The sequence below is a fragment of the Taudactylus pleione genome, unplaced genomic scaffold (genome assembly GCF_031769625.1).
Source record: "Taudactylus pleione unplaced genomic scaffold, aTauple2 ptg000515l, whole genome shotgun sequence".
Taxonomy (NCBI): domain Eukaryota; kingdom Metazoa; phylum Chordata; class Amphibia; order Anura; family Myobatrachidae; genus Taudactylus; species Taudactylus pleione.
In genome coordinates this window covers 2,462,625-2,487,143 of record NW_028284917.1, presented here as the reverse complement: position 1 = coordinate 2,487,143, position 24,519 = coordinate 2,462,625, and the positions used below count along the sequence as shown (strand labels likewise).

General features: G+C 38.6%; 1 protein-coding gene across 13 annotated transcripts in view; it reads left to right on the top strand.

Moving 5' to 3' along the window:
* Positions 1-22,925, top strand: part of SOX6 (SRY-box transcription factor 6) — a 448,338-nt gene extending 425,413 nt beyond the window's left edge. For all 13 annotated transcript variants that reach the window (XM_088450327.1, XM_088450324.1, XM_088450321.1 and 10 more), the window contains 3 exons: positions 13,026-13,199; positions 14,611-14,827; positions 16,196-22,925. In XM_088450327.1, the coding sequence (XP_088306453.1) occupies positions 13,026-13,199; positions 14,611-14,827; positions 16,196-16,499 (695 nt within the window). In that variant the 3' untranslated portion in view covers positions 16,500-22,925. The remainder of the gene's footprint in view (positions 1-13,025; positions 13,200-14,610; positions 14,828-16,195) is intronic.
* The last annotated feature ends 1,594 nt before the right edge of the window (positions 22,926-24,519 follow it).

Sequence of the window (24,519 nt, the reverse complement as noted above, 5' to 3'; positions counted from 1 at the left end):
AGTGAATGCACATGTAGTAAAATGTGTGTGAGGGCACCTATATATGTGCTATATAGCAGTGACTATACATGTAGTAAAATGTGTGTGAGAGCACCTATATATGTGCTATATAGCAGTGACTATACATGTAGTAAAATGTGTGTGAGAGCACCTATATATGTGCTATATAGCAGTGACTATACATGTAGTAAAATGTGTGTGAGAGCACCTATATATATGCTATATAGCAGTGAATGCACATGTAGTAAAATGTGTGTGAGGGCACCTATATATGTGCTATATAGCAGTGACTATACATGTAGTAAAATGTGTGTGAGGGCACCTATATATGTGCTATATAGCAGTGACTATACATGTAGTAAAATGTGTGAGCACCTATATATGTGCTATATAGCAGTGACTATACATGTATTAAAATGTGTGTGAGAGCACCTATATATGTGCTATATAGCAGTGACTATACATGTATTAAAATGTGTGTGAGAGCACCTATATATGTGCTATATAGCAGTGACTATACATGTAGTAAAATGTGTGTGAGAGCACCTATATATGTGCTATATAGCAGTGAATGCACATGTAGTAAAATGTGTGTGAGGGCACCTATATATGTGCTATATAGCAGTGACTATACATATAGTAAAATGTGTGTGAGAGCACCTATATATGTGCTATATAGCAGTGACTATACATGTAGTAAAATGTGTGTGAGAGCACCTATATATGTGTTATATAGCAGTGACTATACATGTAGTAAAATGTGTGTGAGAGAATCTATATATGTGCTATATAGCAGTGACTATACATGTAGTAAAATGTGTGTGAGGGCACCTATATATGTGCTATATAGCAGTGACTATACATGTAGTAAAATGTGCGTGAGGGCACCTATATATGTGCTATATAGCAGTGACTATACATGTATTAAAATGTGTGTGAGAGCACCTATATATATGCTATATAGCAGTGACTATACATGTAGTATAATGTGCGTGAGGGCACCTATATATGTGCTATATAGCAGTGAATGCACATGTAGTAAAATGTGTGTGAGAGCAGCTATATATGTGCTATATAGTAGTGACTATACATGTAGTAAAATGTGTGTGAGAGCACCTATATATGTGCTATATAGCAGTGACTATACATGTAGTAAAATGTGAGAGCACCTATATATATGCTATATAGCAGTGACTATACATGTAGTAAAATGTGTGTGAGGGCACCTATATATGTGCTATATAGCAGTGACTATACATGTAGTATAATGTGTGTGAGGGCACCTATATATATGCTATATAGCAGTGACTATACATGTAGTAAAATGTGTGTGAGGGCACCTATATATGTGCTATATAGCAGTGACTATACATGCAGTATAATGTGTGTGAGGGCACCTATATATGTGCTATATAGCAGTGACTATACATGTAGTAAAATGTGAGAGCACCTATATATATGCTATATAGCAGTGACTATACATGTAGTAAAATGTGTGTGAGAGCACCTATATATGTGCTATATAGCAGTGACTATACATGTAGTAAAATGTGTGTGAGGGCACCTATATATGTGCTATATAGCAGTGACTATACATGTAGTAAAATGTGTGTGAGGGCACCTATATATGTGCTATATGGCAGTGACTATACATGTAGTATAATGTGCGTGAGGGCACCTATATATGTGCTATATAGCAGTGAATGCACATGCAATAAAATGTGTGTGAGAGCACCTATATATGTGCTATATAGCAGTGACTATACATGTAGTAAAATGTGTGTGAGGGCACCTATATATGTGCTATATAGCAGTGACTATACATGTAGTAAAATGTGTTTGAGGGCACCTATATATGTGCTATATAGCAGTGAATGCACATGTAGTAAAATGTGTTTGAGGGCACCTATATATGTGCTATATAGCAGTGAATGCACATGCAGTATAATGTGTGTGAGGGCACCTATATATGTGCTATATAGCAGTGACTATACATGTAGTAAAATGTGTGTGTGAGCACCTATATATGTGCTATATAGCAGTGACTATACATGCAGTAAAATGTGTGAGAGCACCTATATATGTGCTATATAGCAGTGACTATACATGTAGTAAAATGTGTGTGTGAGCACCTATATATGCGCTATATAGCAGTGACTATACATGTAGTAAAATGTGTGTGTGAGCACCTATATATGTGCTATATAGCAGTGACTATACATGTAGTATAATGTGTGAGGGCACCTATATATGTGCTATACAGCAGTGACTATACATGTAGTAAAATGTGTGTGTGAGCACCTATATATGTGCTATATAGCAGTGACTATACATGCAGTATAATGTGTGTGAGGGCACCTATATATGTGCTATATAGCAGTGACTATACATGTAGTAAAATGTGTGTGAGAGCACCTATATATGTGCTATATAGCAGTGACTATACATGCAGTATAATGTGTGAGAGCACCTATATATGTGCTATATTGCAGTGACTATACATGTAGTAAAATGTGTGTGAGGGCACCTATATATGTGCTATATAGCAGTGACTATACATGTAGTAAAATGTGTGTGAGGGCACCTATATATGTGCTATATAGCAGTGACTATACATGTAGTAAAATGTGTGTGAGAGCACCTATATATGTGCTATACAGCAGTGACTATACATGTAGTAAAATGTGTGTGAGAGCACCTATATATGTGCTATATAGCAGTGACTATACATGTAGTAAAATGTGTGTGAGAGCACCTATATATGTGCTATATAGCAGTGACTATACATGTAGTAAAATGTGTGTGAGGGCACCTATATATGTGCTATATAGCAGTGACTATACATGTAGTAAAATGTGTGTGAGGGCACCTATATATGTGCTATATAGCAGTGACTATACATGTAGTATAATGTGTGTGAGGGCACCTATATATGTGCTATATAGCAGTGACTATACATGTAGTATAATGTGTGTGAGGGCACCTATATATGTGCTATATAGCAGTGACTATACATGTAGTATAATGTGTGTGAGGGCACCTATATATGTGCTATATAGCAGTGACTATACATGTAGTATAATGTGTGTGAGGGCACCTATATATGTGCTATATAGCAGTGACTATACATGCAGTATAATGTGTGTGAGGGCACCTATATATGTGCTATATAGCAGTGACTATACATGTAGTATAATGTGTGTGAGGGCACCTATATATGTGCTATATAGCAGTGACTATACATGTAGTAAAATGTGTGTGAGGGCACCTATATATGTGCTATATAGCAGTGACTATACATGTAGTATAATGTGTGTGAGGGCACCTATATATGTGCTATATAGCAGTGACTATACATGTAGTAAAATGTGTGTGAGGGCACCTATATATGTGCTATATAGCAGTGACTATACATGTAGTAAAATGTGTGTGAGAGCACCTATATATGTGCTATACAGCAGTGACTATACATGTAGTAAAATGTGTGTGAGGGCACCTATATATGTGCTATATAGCAGTGACTATACATGTAGTATAATGTGTGTGAAGGCACCTATATATGTGCTATATAGCAGTGAATGCACATGTAGTAAAATGTGTGTGTGAGCACCTATATATGTGCTATATAGCAGTGACTATACATGCAGTATAATGTGTGTGAGGGCACCTATATATGTGCTATATAGCAGTGACTATACATGCAGTATAATGTGTGAGAGCAGCTATATATGTGCTATATAGCAGTGACTATACATGCAGTATAATGTGTGAGAGCACCTATATATGTGCTATATAGCAGTGACTATACATGCAGTATAATGTGTGTGAGGGCACCTATATATGTGCTATATAGCAGTGACTATACATGCAGTATAATGTGTGTGAGGGCACCTATATATGTGCTATACAGCAGTGACTATACATGCAGTATAATGTGTGTGAGGGCACCTATATATGTGCTATAATCCATGTAATGCAGAATATAACTCTCCAGAGTTTGTCTCATTTCACATTTTTTAAAAGAGAACAATTCATGGAGAAAAATCTCATTTAAATCAACTATTTGTTAACTTATTACAAACGATGTGGAAAATGCATCATCAATCTGTTTTATCACAATGTTACCATGAATATTTAATGATTTTGTTAATTTGGTTTGTGTGTTTACGCTCTCAGTGCAGGAGACGAACCCTGAAATAATCACAAGTTATTGCCGTTCCTCCATGTATGGAATAAAACCTCAGTTGCATGGTATTCTTTCAGGCAGTGAATAAAGGATAGCACCACCTTATATGTGTAAGATGTGCGGAGATGGGTCACATTTATGGACCAGAGGCCTCTATCACAGAGTACACTAACACGTCCAATATCACCTCTCTATATTCTGAACTATAACAGTATTACAGTAGATTTACTACAGAAGTGCAGAGGGATAGAGAAGTCCTTACTTTCCTCCCAGTGACCCCTCCTTTTGCACCACCCCGTTGTATACTTTGAAGCAGAGGTTCCTAAACTTTTCTATTACAGTCCACATTTTAATTATATCCATGCTTAAGCACATGTGACTTAATTAGTACCTCAGTCAATTTGATTTAACCATCTAGACTCGAGCATGCATATCCTTAACACCTGGACTGTAATGGCGGAGTTTAGGGACCACTGCTTTAAATTTGTACCTGACGACTGTACATGACTTAAGCAGCCATTTTGTGGGCTGAAATAATATCTGTGCTAGCGCGTGACGCCACTGTACTCTGCTAACACAAAATGACTGCCTCCCACTGCACACATGGCGTAACGGGCAGGATTTTCTTCTTCACTCGCACTACAATCAGAATATTATCACTCGCCAGTTCTATGCAGAACATTAATGCGTATTATTTTATTTACTAAAATCTTTAGCAGAACTGAGCAAAGTTTATCTACTGTAACAGTTGTGTCAATATTTCATATTTATGTTAATTGTACGGAAAAAGTTGATCTTGTAACACCCGCGTCACATAATGGTAAATTGAGCTTTTTTGGCTGCACTGGAGCCCTCTTATATGAGTCACCTCCACTTATGAGACTCACCCATTCCACCTAATTTACTGCTCTCCTATTAATTATTACTGAATTTCCATTCCCAACACTGAGGATTACAGTCACATGTACCCGTTGTGATTTGTGGAGCCCAGCTAGTAATAGGAGAAGGGAATTACACTTTGCTTATTGCCTTATGCTGAATAGAATGATAATATTCCCATGGTGAAGAGCAGTTGCGCTAAACTCATTCTAATGCCGGTGATAACACCCCGACTTTATCGTTTCTCAAAACGGTTCTTCGTTTTGCGTCAAGTATTTTAAATTCATTACAATTTCTCCAATTTTAGTAATCGTTAAACATGTTTTAGGCCACTTTGTGCATGTTTGCGCATAAATTGATATACAGATGTGTTGTCATACCCCTAGCGTCTATACGCAATGCCACGTAAGACCCCCGGCGCAAGAGACACTCTTAGGGGAGTGTCAAAAAGCCGTTCACAGTGTACTAGAGACACTCAGCTGCGGCTTCAGCCGTACAGGAATTGGTATAACACACGTACAGACTAAGCAACTGGTGCCTATGATGTTGTCTCTTCTTTTACATCAGTGTGGCTAACTTATTTTTGACTACTTTATTTGATGTCGCTGGTATTGTGTTTTATGAGGGTGTCAATGATTCTGGTGATCTCCAGAAAAAAAACTTTATTGAAAAAAAAAATCAGGCTTTTGTAAGTGGACGTAAAATCCGCAAGGATGGCAGCTCGCGTGTATTTGAATCTGCCCAATAATGCTGTTCCAGTGGAACTTCCAAACTTGTAGTCTTCGCAATTAAAACACTTTTTAAATACTTTTATTATTTAGAAATGTTATTTAAATGGTGTCTAATATGTTTAAAAGCACCAATTTTAATGCGAATGCTGAACCTCTGGTGTGTATGGTAAACGCTTGACGATTGTACTGTGAACATGGTACAATAACCTGATCAAATATCAAACCTGCATCACTAGAGACAAACGTTCATTGCAGAATATGTCTGAGATAACTTACAGCAATATGGTTGATCCAACTGATTCTATTAAATGCAAGAGGGAGCAGTACATGTTCTATCCTAATAAAGTTTAGAAATAGGTTGGTGACTTTCGGTCATCGGTGACATACAGGTCACAACCAGATCATTGAAACCAACCTGTAGATCACGGATAAATCTAACATGTTACAGGTAGACACACTCTGGGCAGTGTAACCACATAACGCCGTGTTTTGCATCAGAATTCTGCCATACCGGCTACTGGCACGTGATATTAAACCACACCTACTAATCATGTTATACATTAAGGGGCCTATGTATCAAAGCTGGTAGAGAGATAAAATTGTGAGAGATAAAGTACTAACCAATCAGATTCCAATTTACATTTTGCAGGATGTGTTTAAAATGATAGTTAGGAGCTGATTGGTTGGTAATTTATTTGTTACAATTTTATCTCACTCTTAGCTTTGATACATAGGCCCCTAAGTGCATTAATCTTTACTGTGCCACCATTCTGTTTAAATTGTCTTTTCTAATCCATGTAGCCTTATATTCAGTCTAGTGTTTATTTTATCACTTCCCCTAATTAATAAGGTTTCCACCTCTCTATATTTATATCAGCTGACTATGGGCCCGATTCAGCAAGCATCACAGTTGCTAATACGCACACAATCGGTCGATTGTTGCGTTCCGTGCATGCGTGTGCATCGCAGTGTGCGCTCGTGCAATCCGGCCACTGCGATCCGGACTGCGATTGCAGTGACTACGCAGACCCATCGAAGAGTTGTTGACAGGAAGCGCAGTTTGTGGGTGGTGATGGGTGGGTTGCCGGCGAAACACAGGCGTGTCAGTGCGTTGCAACGCCGACGCAGGGGCGTGCATAAATTAGCAACTGTGATGCCGTACGCAGCCTGAGGACTCATAGCATGCGATGAAGTTAGCAGTTTCTGAGTGAGGTCAGAGCTTGTGCAAGTGTGCGTGAGGCTGCGATTGTACCGATTTTCTCGCAGTCTAACTAAACGTTACGGATGTGTGTAAAATAAAGTGGCCGTCCTTATGTACTGCTGCAGCGTCATAGCGATCGAAATGAATCAGCATACTATCGAAGCTGAACTGTGTGCGTAATCGAAGCTTCAATCGCAATAGCGATCCGTAGTGTATCATACTTTATATCTTTAGTCACTCTCCACTCTAAGATATCTTCTGGTTAGCAAAGCATAATGGGACTTGTAGTTCTACAGAAGCTCATCAGACACATTTGCTTGTCTCATGATCTTAGCTTGTAAAGCATTAGGTACCAGGAGATTGGTTCCAATTACCAACTGTTTGGGAAACTTATGTTGAGTAATAAAGAGGTAATTTAGAAATAGGATATTTAGTCCCCATCACGCCCATTCTCCTCAATGAACACGTTTATCCCACCTCCAGCCAGAAAATTGATCACGTTTAAATATACTTTATTATGCCAGCTGTGCAGTTATATTGTAGATTATTTTCTGAGGCTCGCTTGGGACGCGTTATGCAGTTAAAAATAATATATGCTTCATAATAATTTTCCATATTAATGATTTAGCATTTTTACAGTCTAGAAAAGAATGTTCCTGATTGTCGATTCTTGTAGCATCTAAATATTTATAGTTGCTATGGGCAGTTTGTGTGCGTTCTTTTTACATAAAGCGCCTCCAGCCTATGAAAGGGAAATACTAAGACAAAGATGTCACTATACTGATGGGCTAAACCACAACAAGTCTTCAAATTCTCTGTCCGTGGAAAAAAAAACCCCAAAAACTATTTTTAAAGCCGCCGGAATTCTTTCCAATCGAATATAAAAATAGGACATTTAAATTTTTTTTTTGTGTTGAAAATGAGCCCAGTAATTTCATTTTTTTTTTTTTTTTTTTAATCTTGATGAAACGATGAATAGAACTCCATTTGGCTAACCATAGTGTATGCAATTTACTAAAAAGTAAACTTATTACACTAGAAGCCAGACACTGTAGTGAGTTTGGAAAATATAAGCTAGACGGGAGCTGGGTAGAGTTTCCCTCGTTGTATGAAGCCACGAGCCACATGCATCAGCCCACCACAGTCATTAGCTCTATTATAACTCAGATGAAAAACATCAGCCCAAACCACAAAGGGATTTAGTAGTTTCTTTGCTCTGTCACATATGCTCGCCGGGCTTTTGGCCGGTCTCGGAGAGCATGAAAAATGTACAGATCATCAGCAGAAGTGCTGCAAGAAAACCCCAAACTTTTTGCCATTCCTGACAATAACACTGAAACTGATAAGCTGCTAAAATGCAATTAACCCCCCAATGAACCTCACAATAAGAACATCATATGGTTGTTTTTTTTTTTTTTACAGATTTAAGTCATGAACGTGAGAGAGATCTGGTGGCTCAGACAGGTTTATTTCATGGGGTTAGCAATATTCTGTTGTGCTGTACTTAGTCTGTAGTGGCCCCTAAGTAAACCATAATTATAAGCGTTACAGAGGGCCACACTCCCTGTCTCACACAGTTTCAATATGAAGTGTTTGTTTTGCACAGAAATGGGAACAAATACATTTATGAACATTCAGGGAAATTATATTTTCTCTTCCATATCCTATCTGGGGACAGTGCTATACTTTGGAGGGTAGAGGGCGCTGTGACTGGAGCAGACACATCTTCACCTTAAAACATGTTACTTGCTGCCCCCTCTTCCTCTATGTCCCCCCACTCAGCAGCCTTCAGTTTTTATTTTAATCATTTTTATTCTTTTATTTTGTACTTGATATTTGCAGAGTACTTTATAAGAACTGGAGGGAAGCAAGTAGGAATGCTTATCGACGCTTGCTCTGCTGCTCCCCCCCCCCCCTCCCACGTTTCCAGTTGTCACCAAGTTTCAGGCAACTGAGGCCATCCAGACACCGTGCACAAGGCCGCTGTTTCTCAGGACTACTCTCTATGAGCAGCTGGAACGCTCACTGCATTCCCATCTCTCTCCGTCTGTGTATTTATACCTGTGTTGTTTCTCTCCCACTTCTCAGCTTTCACCTGCATGCAGTCAGGATTTCAGGTAGCCAGGGGAACGGTGAGGAGTGGGCCTCCTGCAGTGTGCGCCCCATACTAGGTCCAGATATGTCCTATAGACAATACTATATCTGAACTGTGCCTTGGGGGAGGAGCACTCCCTGCTCCTCTTCCTACCAGACAACCTCAACCAGCCATTCCTCAGAGGGATGGGGTGGACACTTGTTTGCCTCCGGAAAGTGTTTGCATCCATCTCTATACAGGCTCTATTGTATGCTGTTAGTCCACTCTCATTTTACTTTAATGTGTTTAACATAATAATTTCTTTCCTAATCATGTGCAAAAACAAGTGACTGCCTATAGATTCTGCTGTGGCTGCAGAGATACAATCTCCCACTTCCCATCTGGAACTGGACTATCATGTTCCGGCAATATTGACAGTTATCATCCTAGGGGTAGACAGCCGGAGAGCCGATATGAGTCGGAATGCAATTCATCCCAGGGAGTGGCTTAGGTATGGTCTGCAAAAGGCCTCTCATCTGAACCCTGAGAAGCACACTACAATGCGAGACTCAAGGATCAACAGGCAGTGCCCATTGTAGTATCAACTGATGCCCATCCTTCCTAAAGTACTCAGGAGGGCTAGAAAAGAGCGAGTTCCAGCTATTCTGATGGCAAAGGATTGGGCAAGAAGGTCATGCTACATTCTAAGCCTGGCAACAGAACCAACATGGAATTCGCCTATTTCCACAAAGAATTAGCTCAGTTGGCTTTAACAGTCTCTCATAGCAAGTCGTTCAAACAATAAAAACCCCAAAAAATATTTATTTCAAGAATAACTACCATAGGCATTGATAAAGCAACGTCTGTTGGTGTGAAAGGAAAATGTTCACATTTTGTCTAAATTTATATACCTAATGTCTTTCTTGCATTACGGTCTGGAAGTTGGCCTCCCTTATGGGTTAGTTTTCAGCCTTATTTTTTTTCAGTGAAAATTTACCTGCATTACCTAGGTTAATTCTTTTCTTCAGAGGATTCTTCACATTCACGTTCTACCGGTTGTTAGGTAGGATCTGAACCTGATCCTTTCAGCTTGCAGAATCCGCTGTTCGAGTCAATGGATTCTGTGTACTCATTCCTTACGAGGAAGGTATCCTTTATGCTTACCATTGCCTCTACAAGAAGGTTGTAGGATTGGCTGTCCTATCTTCTCTGTATTTGGGTTTTCATGAGGACAGAGCTGTTCTGGCTGTTCCAGCTCAATATTGTTTCCAAACCCCATCTCAACCAGGTGGTTGTTATCCCTGCCTAGAGACCGGATCTACCTTTGAGAAGTGGAAACTCTCCTACCTTGATGTGGTTTGGACTTTTGCTGATCTAGGTCGACAGACCAACTCTATTACAGTTGACAGATGGCCTCTTGGTGCATTATGATGTACACAAGAGAAGCAACAAAAGTCAGTAGCCAGAGATTACATCTTTGGAGGGGTATAGAAAAGGAGACTGCAACAAACAAGTTTTTAGTTTGACAATGTGTTTGCTACACCTGAGTTCCCAGGAGGATTCAGATAAATGTATATAGTGTGAGTAGTAAATATATTATAAGATACATATTTTATGTGGCACCTATGTTGTGTTTGGGCATACCTTCTATCTGTTTGCAATATCATAAAAGCCACTGGCATACCATTTGGAGAAGTTCCTAATCCCTGATCACACTTTGGATCACTCTACCAGATTGGTGAGTGCCTCCTGGATGGTGCGGCATTGCCCCTTGGTGGAACAGTTGTGCAGTGTGGGCATCTGGCACTCCATTCATACCACACTTGCCAATATTTTTACCAAAATGCTCCAGAGGGCAGGAGCAGGTGGGAGAGGAAGGGGGCATGGTGCGATTAATTGCATCACCGCAGCTCCACCTTCTGCGCTTACTCAATGCCACAATTTTCCGCATCAAGGGATTGGGCTACAATAACATGATTCACACTTTTAAAAAGATAGACATTAGTTTGGGTGGAAAGTTTGTTGAGTAGCTTTGTTTGAGCATAGCCTATAGCAGTGCTTCCAGGGAGAATGTAAGAGAAAACAGGATTTTGGATACCCACCCTTTCTTTCACTGTTTTGTTTATTCTCTATATTATTTGTATATTGTTCTGGTTTAAGAATTTGGCCAATTGTTGGAGCAGACTGCGACAAACAAGTTTTTAGTTTCACAATGTGTTTGCTACACCTAAATACCCAGAAGGATTCAGATAAATGTATTTAATGTGAGTAGCAAAAATATTATTATTAAAATATATTCTTTTATGTAGCACCCACATTGTGTTAAGGAGACGGGTCTTTCAGCATAGCTCCTATCTGTGGGCGATATAAAAACCACTGGCCTATAAAATCCTCCTAAATGAAATGGGCAATTTATAGCTGTTAATCGCATAATGCCACCTTCCATTGCAGCCTACATAGAGGGTTGGGCACCGTAGTAAGGTTGAGTAACAAATACATACAGTGATGCTCATTTATCAACCTAATACATTTTCCAGCTTACCCAACCCAAATATGATATTTATTATTTGTTTGTTCTTTATATTGTATCGACCCAAAACACCAATGTTATGGCTCCATCACATAACTCAAAAAAACAATTAGACATCCCTCTGAAATATTGTGTTGGGTCTGATGCAAAGATAAGTTCAAATGTAAATTAGCTCCCAAAAGTTTAGTATACAATCCACTGTAACTCGTTGTGAATTTTGTAGTGTTTCATGTTGCTCTATGTGAATAAAGCAATAGTAATAATAATAGCAGGCATACATGTCTCTGTAGTAGAATCATAGATTGAAGACTATCAGTTTCCTCTAACATGGGGCATCTTCTGCCATTTTCTAGTGAGATAGAAACACACCAACCATTCAGAACTAAAGTGATCAAAAGTAACCGATCTGCTCTAATCATCATTACCGGTAACAACAATGTCCTCTCTTTACCCAGTGTTGCTTGTAAACCCCGTATGTATCGGTTATTCCAGCACACATCGTTTTAGAACTGTAATTCCACCTCTCTTCCTGCTGTCTAATAATCTGACCTTTACAATTTAGGGTAACGTCTGAGCCATGATGTTAGGTGTAGCGCTGTTTTATTCTGTATTATCTGAATATTATAATAGTACAGAATTTAGGGGCATATGTATCAAAGCTTGATGTGAGATAAAATTGTGAAATATATATCACCAACCAATCAGCTCCAAACTATCTTTTCTTAAACACAGCCTGCACAATGTAAGTTAGAAGCTGATTGGTTGGTGATATACATCTCACAATTTTATCTCACATCAAGCTTTGATACATATGCCCCTTAATCTGTAACAGTCATTGTTGTTACTGTACGAGAGATGTAAGTGTCACAGCACCGGTAGGGGGGAGATCATGATCGATGAAGTGGATGAGTTTGTGAAGTAGAATCTGCCGTGATGGAGTGATTATCTCTGCATGGGTAATGCGTGTGGCCTAGTAATCCAGGTATTACCATGTTGATGGATAATGCGACCTACATGTAACTCCACAGCACACATAGAGCGCAATCATTTATTGATATGGTGAGTGTATTGTACGCTAAACTCATGCACAGCAAATATGGCAGCAGATTGGTCTAAACCGTGACAATGGGTACTCCTGTTCACCTTTATACAGTGATCGCAGAATTAAAGTGTAAGCCCTACAGACAAAACAAAATTCAATGATCGAGCTGAAAAAAAGGACACAGAGAAAAAGTGTCAATTTTATCATTTTGACAGTATTAAAAGGTTCCTTGTAGCAAGACGTTGCTGATTACTCTGCTGCAGTTTACTAGCAGGAATGACGATATTGCGTTTAATAAAGGTTATTTTCTCCCCCGTAATGTAACCCTGAATGTGTAATTCGGGATATAACATGCGCTTACCACAGTATTGTTATCCAATAGGGGGCACAACAGTAGTGGAGGCGCGAGTGTACAGAGACGCACGTGGACGGAGTAGCAGCGAACCGCACATTAAGCGACCAATGAACGCTTTCATGGTTTGGGCGAAAGACGAGCGAAGGAAAATCCTGCAGGCGTTTCCGGACATGCACAACTCCAATATTAGCAAAATCCTGGGTGAGTACAAAATAACATCAGACTGTTTAAATGTCACTCATTAAGGGCAAATAATTGCAGAGGAGCAGAACTTTGCACAAATGAGGCCACCTTTGCATTTGCAGACGTGTGGACTGTATAGAGACACTTCTGGCTGCTAAATCTGCCTTCATTCATCTGCTCTCAGTCTAGTTAATACAATTTCCTGTCCTCTAAGTAGTTAGGAAATTCATTAGCAATGAGAAAAGGTAAATAGTTCTCTCCCTGTTATGCTCCCACGCGTGTTCGGCTGAGCCAGGCCGTGCAGCTGCATTGGACGCTTGTTCCAGGGCTGGGTTGAATTTCTGACATGTTTTTAAATATAAGTCACTTTGTTAAATTCATAACATTTAATATATTTAGACAGTGCAGAGTAATATATGTGTAATGAAAGGATTAGGGCTTTTGCCAAAATCTGCCAAAGTTATTTTAATTGAGTGTTACATATGCAGAATTTAGGCATTTTTAATGCTTAAAATATCATTCCTTCATTGTGTGCAACTGCTGGCTCAGATGCCAAAGGCCTGCGACACAGGATAATGAGTGACCGTGTCCTGCCTGGAAAACCTAGTCCTAGGGATTGGCGGTGTCACAACATTCAGCTTATTCCCCATTGCAAGTTGCAGGGATATCAGTCATGGACCCGCCAACCCTCCCAAACAGTAAACGAGAGCAGCTTTGGGAATCATTGATTCCTATCTAAATGGATGAACTTCAGTTCAAAGAAAGGCATGAAGGTCATGGACGTGGCTCCTTTCCATTGACCTGTCTGTAAATGTGGTTTACCCGTATCATGTCATGATACGGGTAAACCACAAGCATAGACTTGTCACTGAATATATTTTGTGGACAATGAAGCTATTATTCTATATGAATTGGAAGCTGAGAAATAGCACACCGTGTTCCGATGAATGCCTGCCCATAAAATAGTTGCGCGTCTGTTGTATTCCCGTCGGTGGCATAAGGTTCGGGTGGTTGGGAGCAGTTGGCGCCTATTCAGGATACCTTGATGAGTGATGTGAATTGTAAGCAGACGTTTATTGTAAGAGCCGTTCAAGGCTGAGACCGGGAGTCTTTATATCATATGGAGGTATAGACTGGTGTAGCCTTGGCCACCTCAACATTCAACTGTTAGAGGCTTCATATTCATATTTAGTGGCAATTGAAGTTGTGTTTTATCTATTTTTTTTAATTAGCATGGGAGGAAACAAGAATATTCTAATGATCTCATTAGGTATTTAAATATCACTCATTTTCCAAAGTGTCCTTTCTTACAAGAGTATCCGCGACTCGTCTGTCGGAGTGACTTCTGTTCAGTGTTCTTGTGTCTGTGGAACGCACATTTGGCTTTTTAAGATTCTCTTATTGATATTTGTAAATATTATGACTGTAGGTTCCCGCTGGAAATCGATGTCGAACCAAGAGAAGCAGCCATACTATGAAGAACAAGCTCGGCTTAGCAAGATACATCTAGAGAAATATCCCAACTATAAGTATAAACCCCGACCGAAACGCACTTGTATCGTGGATGGAAAAAAGCTGCGCATCGGAGAGTACAAACAGCTCATGAGATCCAGGCGGCAGGAGATGCGGCAATTTTTCACGGTGGGGTGAGTACGTAAAGAATAATCTGTAATAATAATAATCCTACTTTCAGCTGTGGGAAGGCTTTATAGACTCCTTAACATTGGAATTACGACTCCAAATCTATTTATGCTTCAGAAATACTTCTTGGTATGAAGCAAGAATTTTACTGGGCGATCCGCCTATTTCGCTCCCAGTTATAGGTTAAGAGGTAACCTGTTTCCATTTAGATCTCTATTTCCTGGTTTACTTTTATTGGATTTTTTTTTTTGAGGGGGGTGCCAGCTATGTCTAGATTACTTTAAGGAATATATGTTCTATTCTGGTTCTGTTTTGTGAAGAAAATACTTTTATGTATTTATTCTGTATTATTTATGTATTATTGCCCTTAATGTGCCTTTGTTCTATTTATTATTTACCATTATTTTTTGTTGTATGTTTGTTATATTATTGCTCTGATGAATAAAAGAAATAAAAAAAAAATAATAATAATAATCCTACAAGGTCTTATGGTCTGTCCCGAGTCATACATGTAGAATGGGAGATATGCAAAAGGACCTCCCACTCCCCGCCAGCAGCTCCCACTGTGAGGGACAAATTGAAGAGGCGAGACACCATGGGGATGGGAGCCGGGCAAAATCCGCCTCAATTAGGGAAAGAGTATTTTGTCTTCTTTAAAATAAAAGTCTTCTTTAAAAAAAACAATGACTTTACAAGCAGATAAAATCCTAACAACATACATATAATCATTCATAAAATGGATTCATATTTATTTTCCCAAGTAGTGTAATAAATTATTAAACTACGCAAATTCTGCCTTTTGCCCAATATAATGAATAGATTACACAATGAACGGATGTGATATGACTAAAGAGATTTTCAGGGGACAACAGTTTGTTATTCTCACTCTAATGATATTTGTTTAACTGAATGGAAAATTAACTTTTTTTTGTAAATTAACTGAAACAGTTTAAAATACTTTGTTTAAAAAAATATATATATAATAAATATAATATATATATATATAAATTTATATTAATTATATATATTATAACAACAAGGTCCAGGCACTCACCACCAATAATGGTATGGAATAATTACGTCGGTGCCCTACATGGACCCAAAGATCCCATGTACTAGTCGACAAATTGCAGCACTACACCTGAACGAAATATGCTAATAAACTTTAATCCATTTATTGGCATATTTAAATCAGTCGTGCAGTGCTGCCATTTGCCTATGTGTGTGTGTGTGTATATATATATATATATATATATATTTATATATATATATATATATATATATATATATATATATATATATATGAGAGATATTTAGAACAAGCTGTTTTGAAAGAGTCTTGTGGCTTTACAGTTGCATCATCTTTATTTCAGGCAACAGCCTCAGATCCCAATGAGCACAGCGACAGGGGTTGTGTATCCAGGTGCTATAAGTATGGCGGCCACCACACCATCTCCGCAGATGACATCGGATTGCTCCAGTACATCCGCCAGCCCTGAGCCCAGCATCCCCGTCATACAGAGCACCTACGGCATGAAACTGGACAGTGGGAGCCTCGCCGGAAACGATCTGATGAACGGAGAGGATGAAATGGAGATGTACGATGAGTACGACGAGGATCCCAAATCAGACTATAGTAGCGAAAACGAAGCCAATGAGGCTGTTGGTGCCAACTAGAAACATTTACATACATTGGAGGAAAACTGAGGAAAATACGCTCTTGACTTTTGGAGTTTTGAACAAAATGAAGTTCTTGGAGAGCCTGCATGCGTATGTGGTTTCCACAATCCCATCAGCAGAATGGTCTTAAATATTTCATGTGTGACACAGAATGACTTCCCCTAGTTTTTCTTGAACTTTTTTTTTTATTATTTTATTTTAAGTGAACATGTGTAAAAAAAAAAACCGAAAAAAAAAAACTGACATCAGGACTTGAACTGTAATGAACCCATAGCTGTCTTTACAAGTCTTACATTTAGTGTGTTTTCCTTCTTTTGGATGCCGATAGTCTTGAGTTACTGTTTTTAGATGGGGTATAAACATTCTCACTCAGGTATGTACCAGCCAACAGGTTGTGAATGTGTTTTTAATGCTGAATTATTTTAGGAGATAGAATTTTACATATTGTAAATCCAGACGTGTGTACATCTGCCCCGACTCTCCGCGGACCCTCCTTCTGCACTATCGCCTCCCTGATAACGTGTTTTGGTGTGCCAAACATTTCTTAATTCTTAAGCCTGGGCAGCTGATGTCTTAAGGGAGAGAAACCTCTTAGAACGTCTTAGAAAACCTCAGGAGATGTTAAACAAGATGTCCACTGTTGGTGAGGAATAGTCTTTGTCTTTTAAGGTTTCTACAACCTTTTTGTTTTCTGGAAAAATACAAATGGTGTAATGACGCCCAACCGTGGTCGCTGGTGTTGATGTGAGCGTGGGGCTGATTGCCTAATTATATTTGTCATGAATCTGGGTTACCGCCAGAAACAACAACAGCTCTTACTCCCCGATTGCCGTGTATATTGCCATATTGTAGCCCTTTTTTTTTTATCCCTTGTATTCAGTCTTAACACAAACACTCTTAATTTGATCATATTCATTCCAGAATGCTAAGGGTACAACTGCGACCCTACAATGTCATACTCTACTACACCAATCACCTGGCTCTTAGAAAAGAGGTGTATCTATGTCAACGAGAAGTTGCAGAATGTAGATCTGTACATTGTATGATGCCTGCTTAAAGAGAACATGAGCTAACGTGAATACTTCTAGTTGGGTGATGCCAGGCAGGAATCTTCAGATCTGGCAATTTACTTTTGGTGACTGAAGACACCACGGTCCTTTGGGGATCTCATCTCAGACGTATTTGTCGGTTGGTTAGTTAAGTTCATTTGTGGCCACCCAGCTGTTGTTAGAACCCCGATATCTTTGGCCACTCAACAACAAAAAGGGCCGGAGATGGATTTTCTTACATACTTTTATCTAAGTAACTGAGGGTTGGGACTGCAGTGGGTCCCTATTACTTCTTTTTTTCTACAGTTGAAAATAAATCATTATGCGTGGCCATGGAAGCGTCACAAAAGACACAAATATCAAAACTGTATTTAAAAAAAACATCATAAAAGGTCCAGCCCTGTGTGATTCCCTAATTAACTGGATTCATTATGCATTTGAGTATTTCAGTTGTCTACCGTAATATAACTTTTAGGGGTCGTTCCTATTAGTCGAGAGTCTGCATCGGTACCTCTGAACTCACTGATTTTTGTTCGCAGTACAAAAAATGTGCAAGTTCAGGGTAAGATTGGACTGCGAGAGGGGCGAGTGGCGGTGCCGTTTGCACACTGTTGCAGTGTCAACTCTCGCCCCTCCCCTCGTATCTAATATGATTGACGCCTTAGTTTTTTATAGATACTGTAAATATCCTGTTAAATACAGTATCAGTTCATTTATCTTTCTTTATGGCCATAACAAAAAAAGGCAAAACAAAAACACATAACGCGAGCTGGCGAGAACAAAACGACTGTTCTTATAGTCTGAAACTTGATTTTTCTTGTACTATAGAAAACACTCTCAGAATTGTTGTCCTTACGTGTTATAAGCACTGGATATTAATGGTATTTTTATCACTTCTGACTAATGTGAAACTGTTGTATGAAAACTTCATGAACAAACGTCATCTGTTTAGACTCCTGTGGGCTCGACTCACAGTTGCCGGATCTGAGTCACTTTTTAATTTTTTTATGTCTCGTTATTTCATTTATTTATGCAAAATGCATGTTGGTTTGAAGGCTTTGTTTAAGCTCCAATCCCATACCAGCATTAAGGCATTAGCAAGACAGACCTCGAAATCACCAGATAAATTAACTTGTGCACAGTCTGACAACACGTATTTTGAAAAAGTATTACATAGCAGAATTGGGGGGGAAGGTTTTGTAATTTACTGCCCAATATTAGCCTAAAGTACTAAAACAAAAATTACTGACAATCATTCAGTTCATAGTTGGAGCGTTGAACAAAGTACAGTTACTTCTCCATCTCCTATCACTATATTTATATAAATATAAGATAGGGCATAGTTGTTATTTTTCAATCATACTTAACTATCCAATAACTTATATATTTACTTAATGCTTCATTTTAAGTTTATGTTGTTCCTTGTATACAGTAAAAGTCACAATTTCAAAAAGTAGAAATTCTTTTGTAGGTCGTAATATGCCCATTGGAGGACATAAAAGGCTTAGGATTACACTAATGAAAGTCTGATTGAATAAAATGGTAATGCAGTATTTTACCATGATCATCCTACCATGTACCGCTGGTCCTGATCGGCATGTTGGCTCCGCTATGTATGACATTTAAATGATGTTGGTCGTTATCAGCATAGTAGTTGTATAAACAAGAAGCCGGACCTACACTTGTACTGTATGTAAAAAATATATATATTTTTTTTTCTTTTTATGGGGAAATTTCTGTTCCTTAAATCAACAAATATGATAGTTTCTACCTTCATCCCATAATCTGCAAGCCCAAGATGCTCGAAAAATTTGCTTGGGATTTCCGCCAAAGACTGTCATTATTGGTAGCATATATCCCATTCTTTCCAACACTGGAAAATTCTAATTTGGGATATGGCTTAAAAGGGTCATGTTCCTCAGGGTTAAGCTTAGCTCTTCCATAGTGCTAGGCCACCCCCTCAATCCCCCTTCCCTCTGCTAAAATCACCCTTGCAGTGCAGCACTGGTATGCATGATATACCTTCTAACTGTACACAAAATGGGATAATCAGGACACCGGAACAGTCCCTGCAAACTTTCCTGCCTAAATCAGGACAGGTGGGAGATATTTATTCTCAATGAATGAATTAAAGGGAGAATTAACATTAATCTTAGTAGCTTTCTTTGAAGAACGAAAAAAAAAAATCAAAATTAATCTGGATTACGCTCTTTATCTTTTAATACGCTTCATTGTGTTACGGTACAAAATATTTGGTACGGCATAAAAGGGAAAATGCGGAGTTTCAAAATCTTCTTTTTTTTGTAAATAAATCTCGGAAAAGTGGAAATTTTTGTTTGTTTTATTTAATTGTGCAGGACATTAAAACTTGAACGTAATCTGGAATCATACTGAGGAAAAGAGCTTGTGTTAGGAATATTTTAGGGTTTTCTTTATTATTAGAATATAAAAAAATATATAATAATGGTACTTAATACATATTTCATTTACAGCCAGAGAATGTAAAGGTCTATTCTAAAGTTGTGGGTACATTTGTATAAATATAGGCAAAGGAAATATATCTTAAATAGGAAACTGAAAGGATGTTAACACATATACTTTAACGCTTATTTGAATGATATATGTGGCTTTCAGCTGCCTAATGAGAGTTGCACTTTAGAAAACATCGGATTTCTGTACTTTACACAGATTTAAAATACTTTTTGGGGGTTCATAGAAGTGTAACATTTTTTTATTGTGCGTCTTTGGTTTAATATAACTTATCTACACGACCCCAGTGAACTTACATAGGAAGGGAAATAAGGTGATTGTCAGAATCTCGTATGTGAATGATTTAACGCGAAGGCACCAGTGCACATAATTGTATTGATTTCACATCCTAAATATTGTGCTGTTTATTAACCTACTAATGACTCAGACAGCGGACAGAGGTGATCAGAAAAGTTGCAGAGATGGCTTGTGCAGGGGTGGTTTATATAAAGCGGTACCAGGCCTGGGCTTGTAATAGAATGCAGAAAAGCAAAATAAGATGCCCGTCCTTCTGCCACACAAGACATAAAGGGATAGGAATATTTAAATACGAGTTGTTGTTTTCTCTTTGTTTGTGGACATTCTAGTTCTGTAACTGCGCAGGGGATTCCATTTTGCGGACTGAAAGTCCAGGTTTAACGTTATCTATTGGCTGGTCTACTATAGAGAAAAACATTGACCAAAATATCGGAGACACCTGACGGCTTCTTGTCCTCAAAAACCAAAGGAGATGGCTGGGGTAGACCCTTACATGTGGTATGTTTACCTATAGGTCTAATCGTCAGTGCTTTGGAAGTAAAACATAAAAGCCGTTTTGGAATGTGGCGGCCTCCTTTATATTCTAATTAAGCGGCTAGGAAAGTAATCCACTCATGCTTTTGATTAAACCCCAAAGCAAGAATGTGGAAATAAAATGAGGTGTACAATCCTGACCCCTTTCACATGTCCTCACTCATACATGGTATTAATACAAAGCTCTCACTGATTAATTCTATATTATAATGTAATTTATGCTCATCAGCACTTAATCCAGAACATGTCTTGAGGCTGGTAGTATGCTCTTTGATCTATGTGTCTTACTGTTGGTTAAGGTACCTAAATCTAACAGTCACGGGTTCGTTCTTCACCTGTTTCAATGCTGGCAGGGTCCAACGCATTTCACAACAAATGATGCTTTGCAGCCTCCAACATTGAAAGGTTAAACAAGACAATTTGATTAGAATGTGAAATAAAGTTTGAGGTCACAAGAATCCGCACCCAGCGCTTGTATATATTCTTTCAGAAAGTCAAAAGAATATTGGTGACCTCTGTTTACAAAAGCACTTGTTACATTTCATTTCAATCCCTCACCTTTTTTTTTTGTTTTTTATCTCCCTGCTCCTTTGTTTTGTAAAGTGGTTTTATGTTTTATTTTATACTAAGCTGTAGAACATTTTTTTGATAGTATCCCACATGTAACATTTTTATAGACAGATTATGTCTAGTTTGACTGCTCATCTCTTTGATGTACACAATGTTTTAATTGATGTAGACACATTTTTTAAAAATTGCGTGCCAAACGCAGAAACTATTCTATAGAATAAGTATATGGGAGACGCAAAGAAACTTTGCGACAGAACTCGAAGTTTAATTTAAGCTCTGCTTGGCTGAGAACTGTGAGGGCCAGGTCATGGTGCTCACACAAAATGGGATAGGTGCAAATATAAACTGTCTGTATGCTGCACATTGCAGACCGGCTAGTGTGTGTTGCGTGTTTGTTTTTACCTTTGTCATTTGTGTTATGCTTTTTCTTTTGTTAAGTTAAAAAAACAAAAAAAAAAAGCAATCTTTTCTATATTGTATCCCCTGCCAATTTTTAGCAAAATAAAGAGTAAAAAAAAAAATGCTTAGCATCTGTTTTCACATTATTGTATTGTCATATACAATTTTTAAGAAACGCTTGTAGCTGTTACTATGCACCCTTAATGTAACCCTCTCCCCCACATGACATTGTAATTTGTTTGTGATGTATATTGTGAGGTTGTATTCTATGTTAATTTAATCGGCACAATTCACTGACATGCTGGACTGAGATGCTACAGCAGCTGCTCTTTGGAAAACATATTGTTTCAGGCTTTTGGGATAATCCAACGCCGGCGTATCCAGAAAAATTTAGCGGTGTTGGCTCTTTAAAATTTTCAGAGCTGTTCGTTCAATACCCGCTAAATAGGAAAGTTTTCTAATTCTTGTAAGATACTGGTACCCACCTGGGCCAATGGCGTATAATTATTTGAGCTTTTAGAGGAAAAAAAAAACATTTGAAAAAAAGAACAAAAAAACAAACAAAACTAGTGTCTATTGCTGCTTTGAATATGTTTTAAAAGTCTGAAAATGTAAATAGTTTATCAAAAGAAAAGAAAATCTTGTACAGTCCAGTGTAAAGTTTTTAACTGAACTTAAAAAAGTTGCCCTTCACTTGTTTATCACAGTTTCCTCTTGGTACAGTACGAATACCTGTAAGGGGTTAACCGTCAATAAATCTGATCAGAAATATAATCCTATCTTTGGCTTCTCTGAATTAACAGACTTTTTCCACCTCCTCTTGTACAGTATTGACGTGAGGTAAATGGAAATGACTATAGAAACTGTATAGACAATGAGTTGTGCTGCACAGGGGGGCACACTGTAATATGTATAACATGCAATGTTACGAGAAACTAACCATGGTCCCATAAGGGAGTGGCTGTAAAAATTACCTATTTATGCTAATTTACCTCAAGACTGTCCTCCGCCCTAATCAATTCACCATCACTCCCTCTTTTGTACTGCTGTGGACACTTACCAATTAAAGATACATTTTGTTTTATGACACTTGCGTGTGTAGTTTTATTTTGTGCATTGTAAATGTTCTTTAAACGATACGGAATACACCAGCCAAAATAAACTGGGAAAAACTCACTCAGGACCATTTAATGTAGCAAACTCACATACGATTTGCTACGTTAGTTTTAAGATTGCACCGTAATGATCTTTCTTAGCTGTCCTTCTGCAAATCGTCATCTCCTTCGCAAAGTCTCTCTGGAGAGTAGACTAGCATGGCTGCCAAAAGTTCACAGCTCTCAGCATGACGTGATGGCAGAGGGAGGAGGGGGAGGAAATTAGCATGCACACAGAGCTCAGAGGGGCATGTAAAAGCCTCTCTGCTCACTACATTATGTGGCTGTGGTTGAATGGTAGTCCTATAACACTGTAGAATTATCAGTACTTGCAGCTTGAAGACACCAAGGAAAAATTGGATTGTTGATTTACCCTTTGAGAAACCACTATTTGCAGTTCAACAAAGCAAAAGGCCTTGCGCTCAATATTGCTGTACAGAAAGGTCTTATCAAATTTCTCTGACTATGTCTTGTGGACAATTTAGCCTTATTTTCCCAGTGGAGAATAAGGAACTAAAAGTTGTTATGGATACAAATAAATGATAATGTAGTTAGGAACAGGTCTACAGTAGATGGAGTAATGCAAAAATGGCGTAGTTATCACATCATTAGCTCAAGCCATATCAATGATAGGTGAGGCCAATGAAACACACAATGGCAGGCAGAGTCACAGCAAGGACAGACAGTCTGATTACTTGTGTCATCTGCGCTTCCTGTAACAAAGCATCGCACTGGTAGGTGGAGCAAACGCATGTAGGCAGAGCCAGCCAGTTACAGCATTAGTACAGCTTAACCCCGCAGCAAGAAGCTCCCAGGGTTAACATTAAAGGGCAGCAGTTAGGTCTGGGAATCGCTTGCTGTTGGATGAAGCCTGGCCACCATGAGAAAGATCAGGGGTTTTCAACTCCAGTCCTCAAGTACCAGTAACAGGTCATGATTTCTTTACCCGCACATGTGAATTAAGCTATTGTGCCAGTTCAGTAATTATCCCACCTACTGCCACAGACAGAAATCCTGAAAACATGACCTGTTGGGAAAACTTGAGGGTGGAGGGCAAAAAAACACTGAGATAGATCACTCTAACTATACAATCATTCACAGTTCCCTGGCAGTATAAAAGAAAAAAAATTGTGTAGCCTCTGCCCACCTGAACCCAAACATTTAGGATGTCCCAACCATGGTGGTGGGCATGACCTGACCCCAAGAAGAAATTCCAACCTCCCAATTCCCTCTGTACATCATCTTGGGGGAAAGGGTGGCTTTCAAACCTGAATAACACCTACTTTTAAAATGACTGTGATAACTTGTAAACAGTAGCTTAAAAACTGTACAGATGCTGTTTCTGTGCACATTAAAACGAAAAATATCCTCAATGTGCCATGCAAAAAGGACTGCAAGACAAGGCAGGCGTAGTATTTTACCTGATTTGGCAAATACTGTATTAGTGATATGAATCGCGTGTGTATAATATATATATATATATATATATATATATATATACATACATACTGTATATAAAATGAC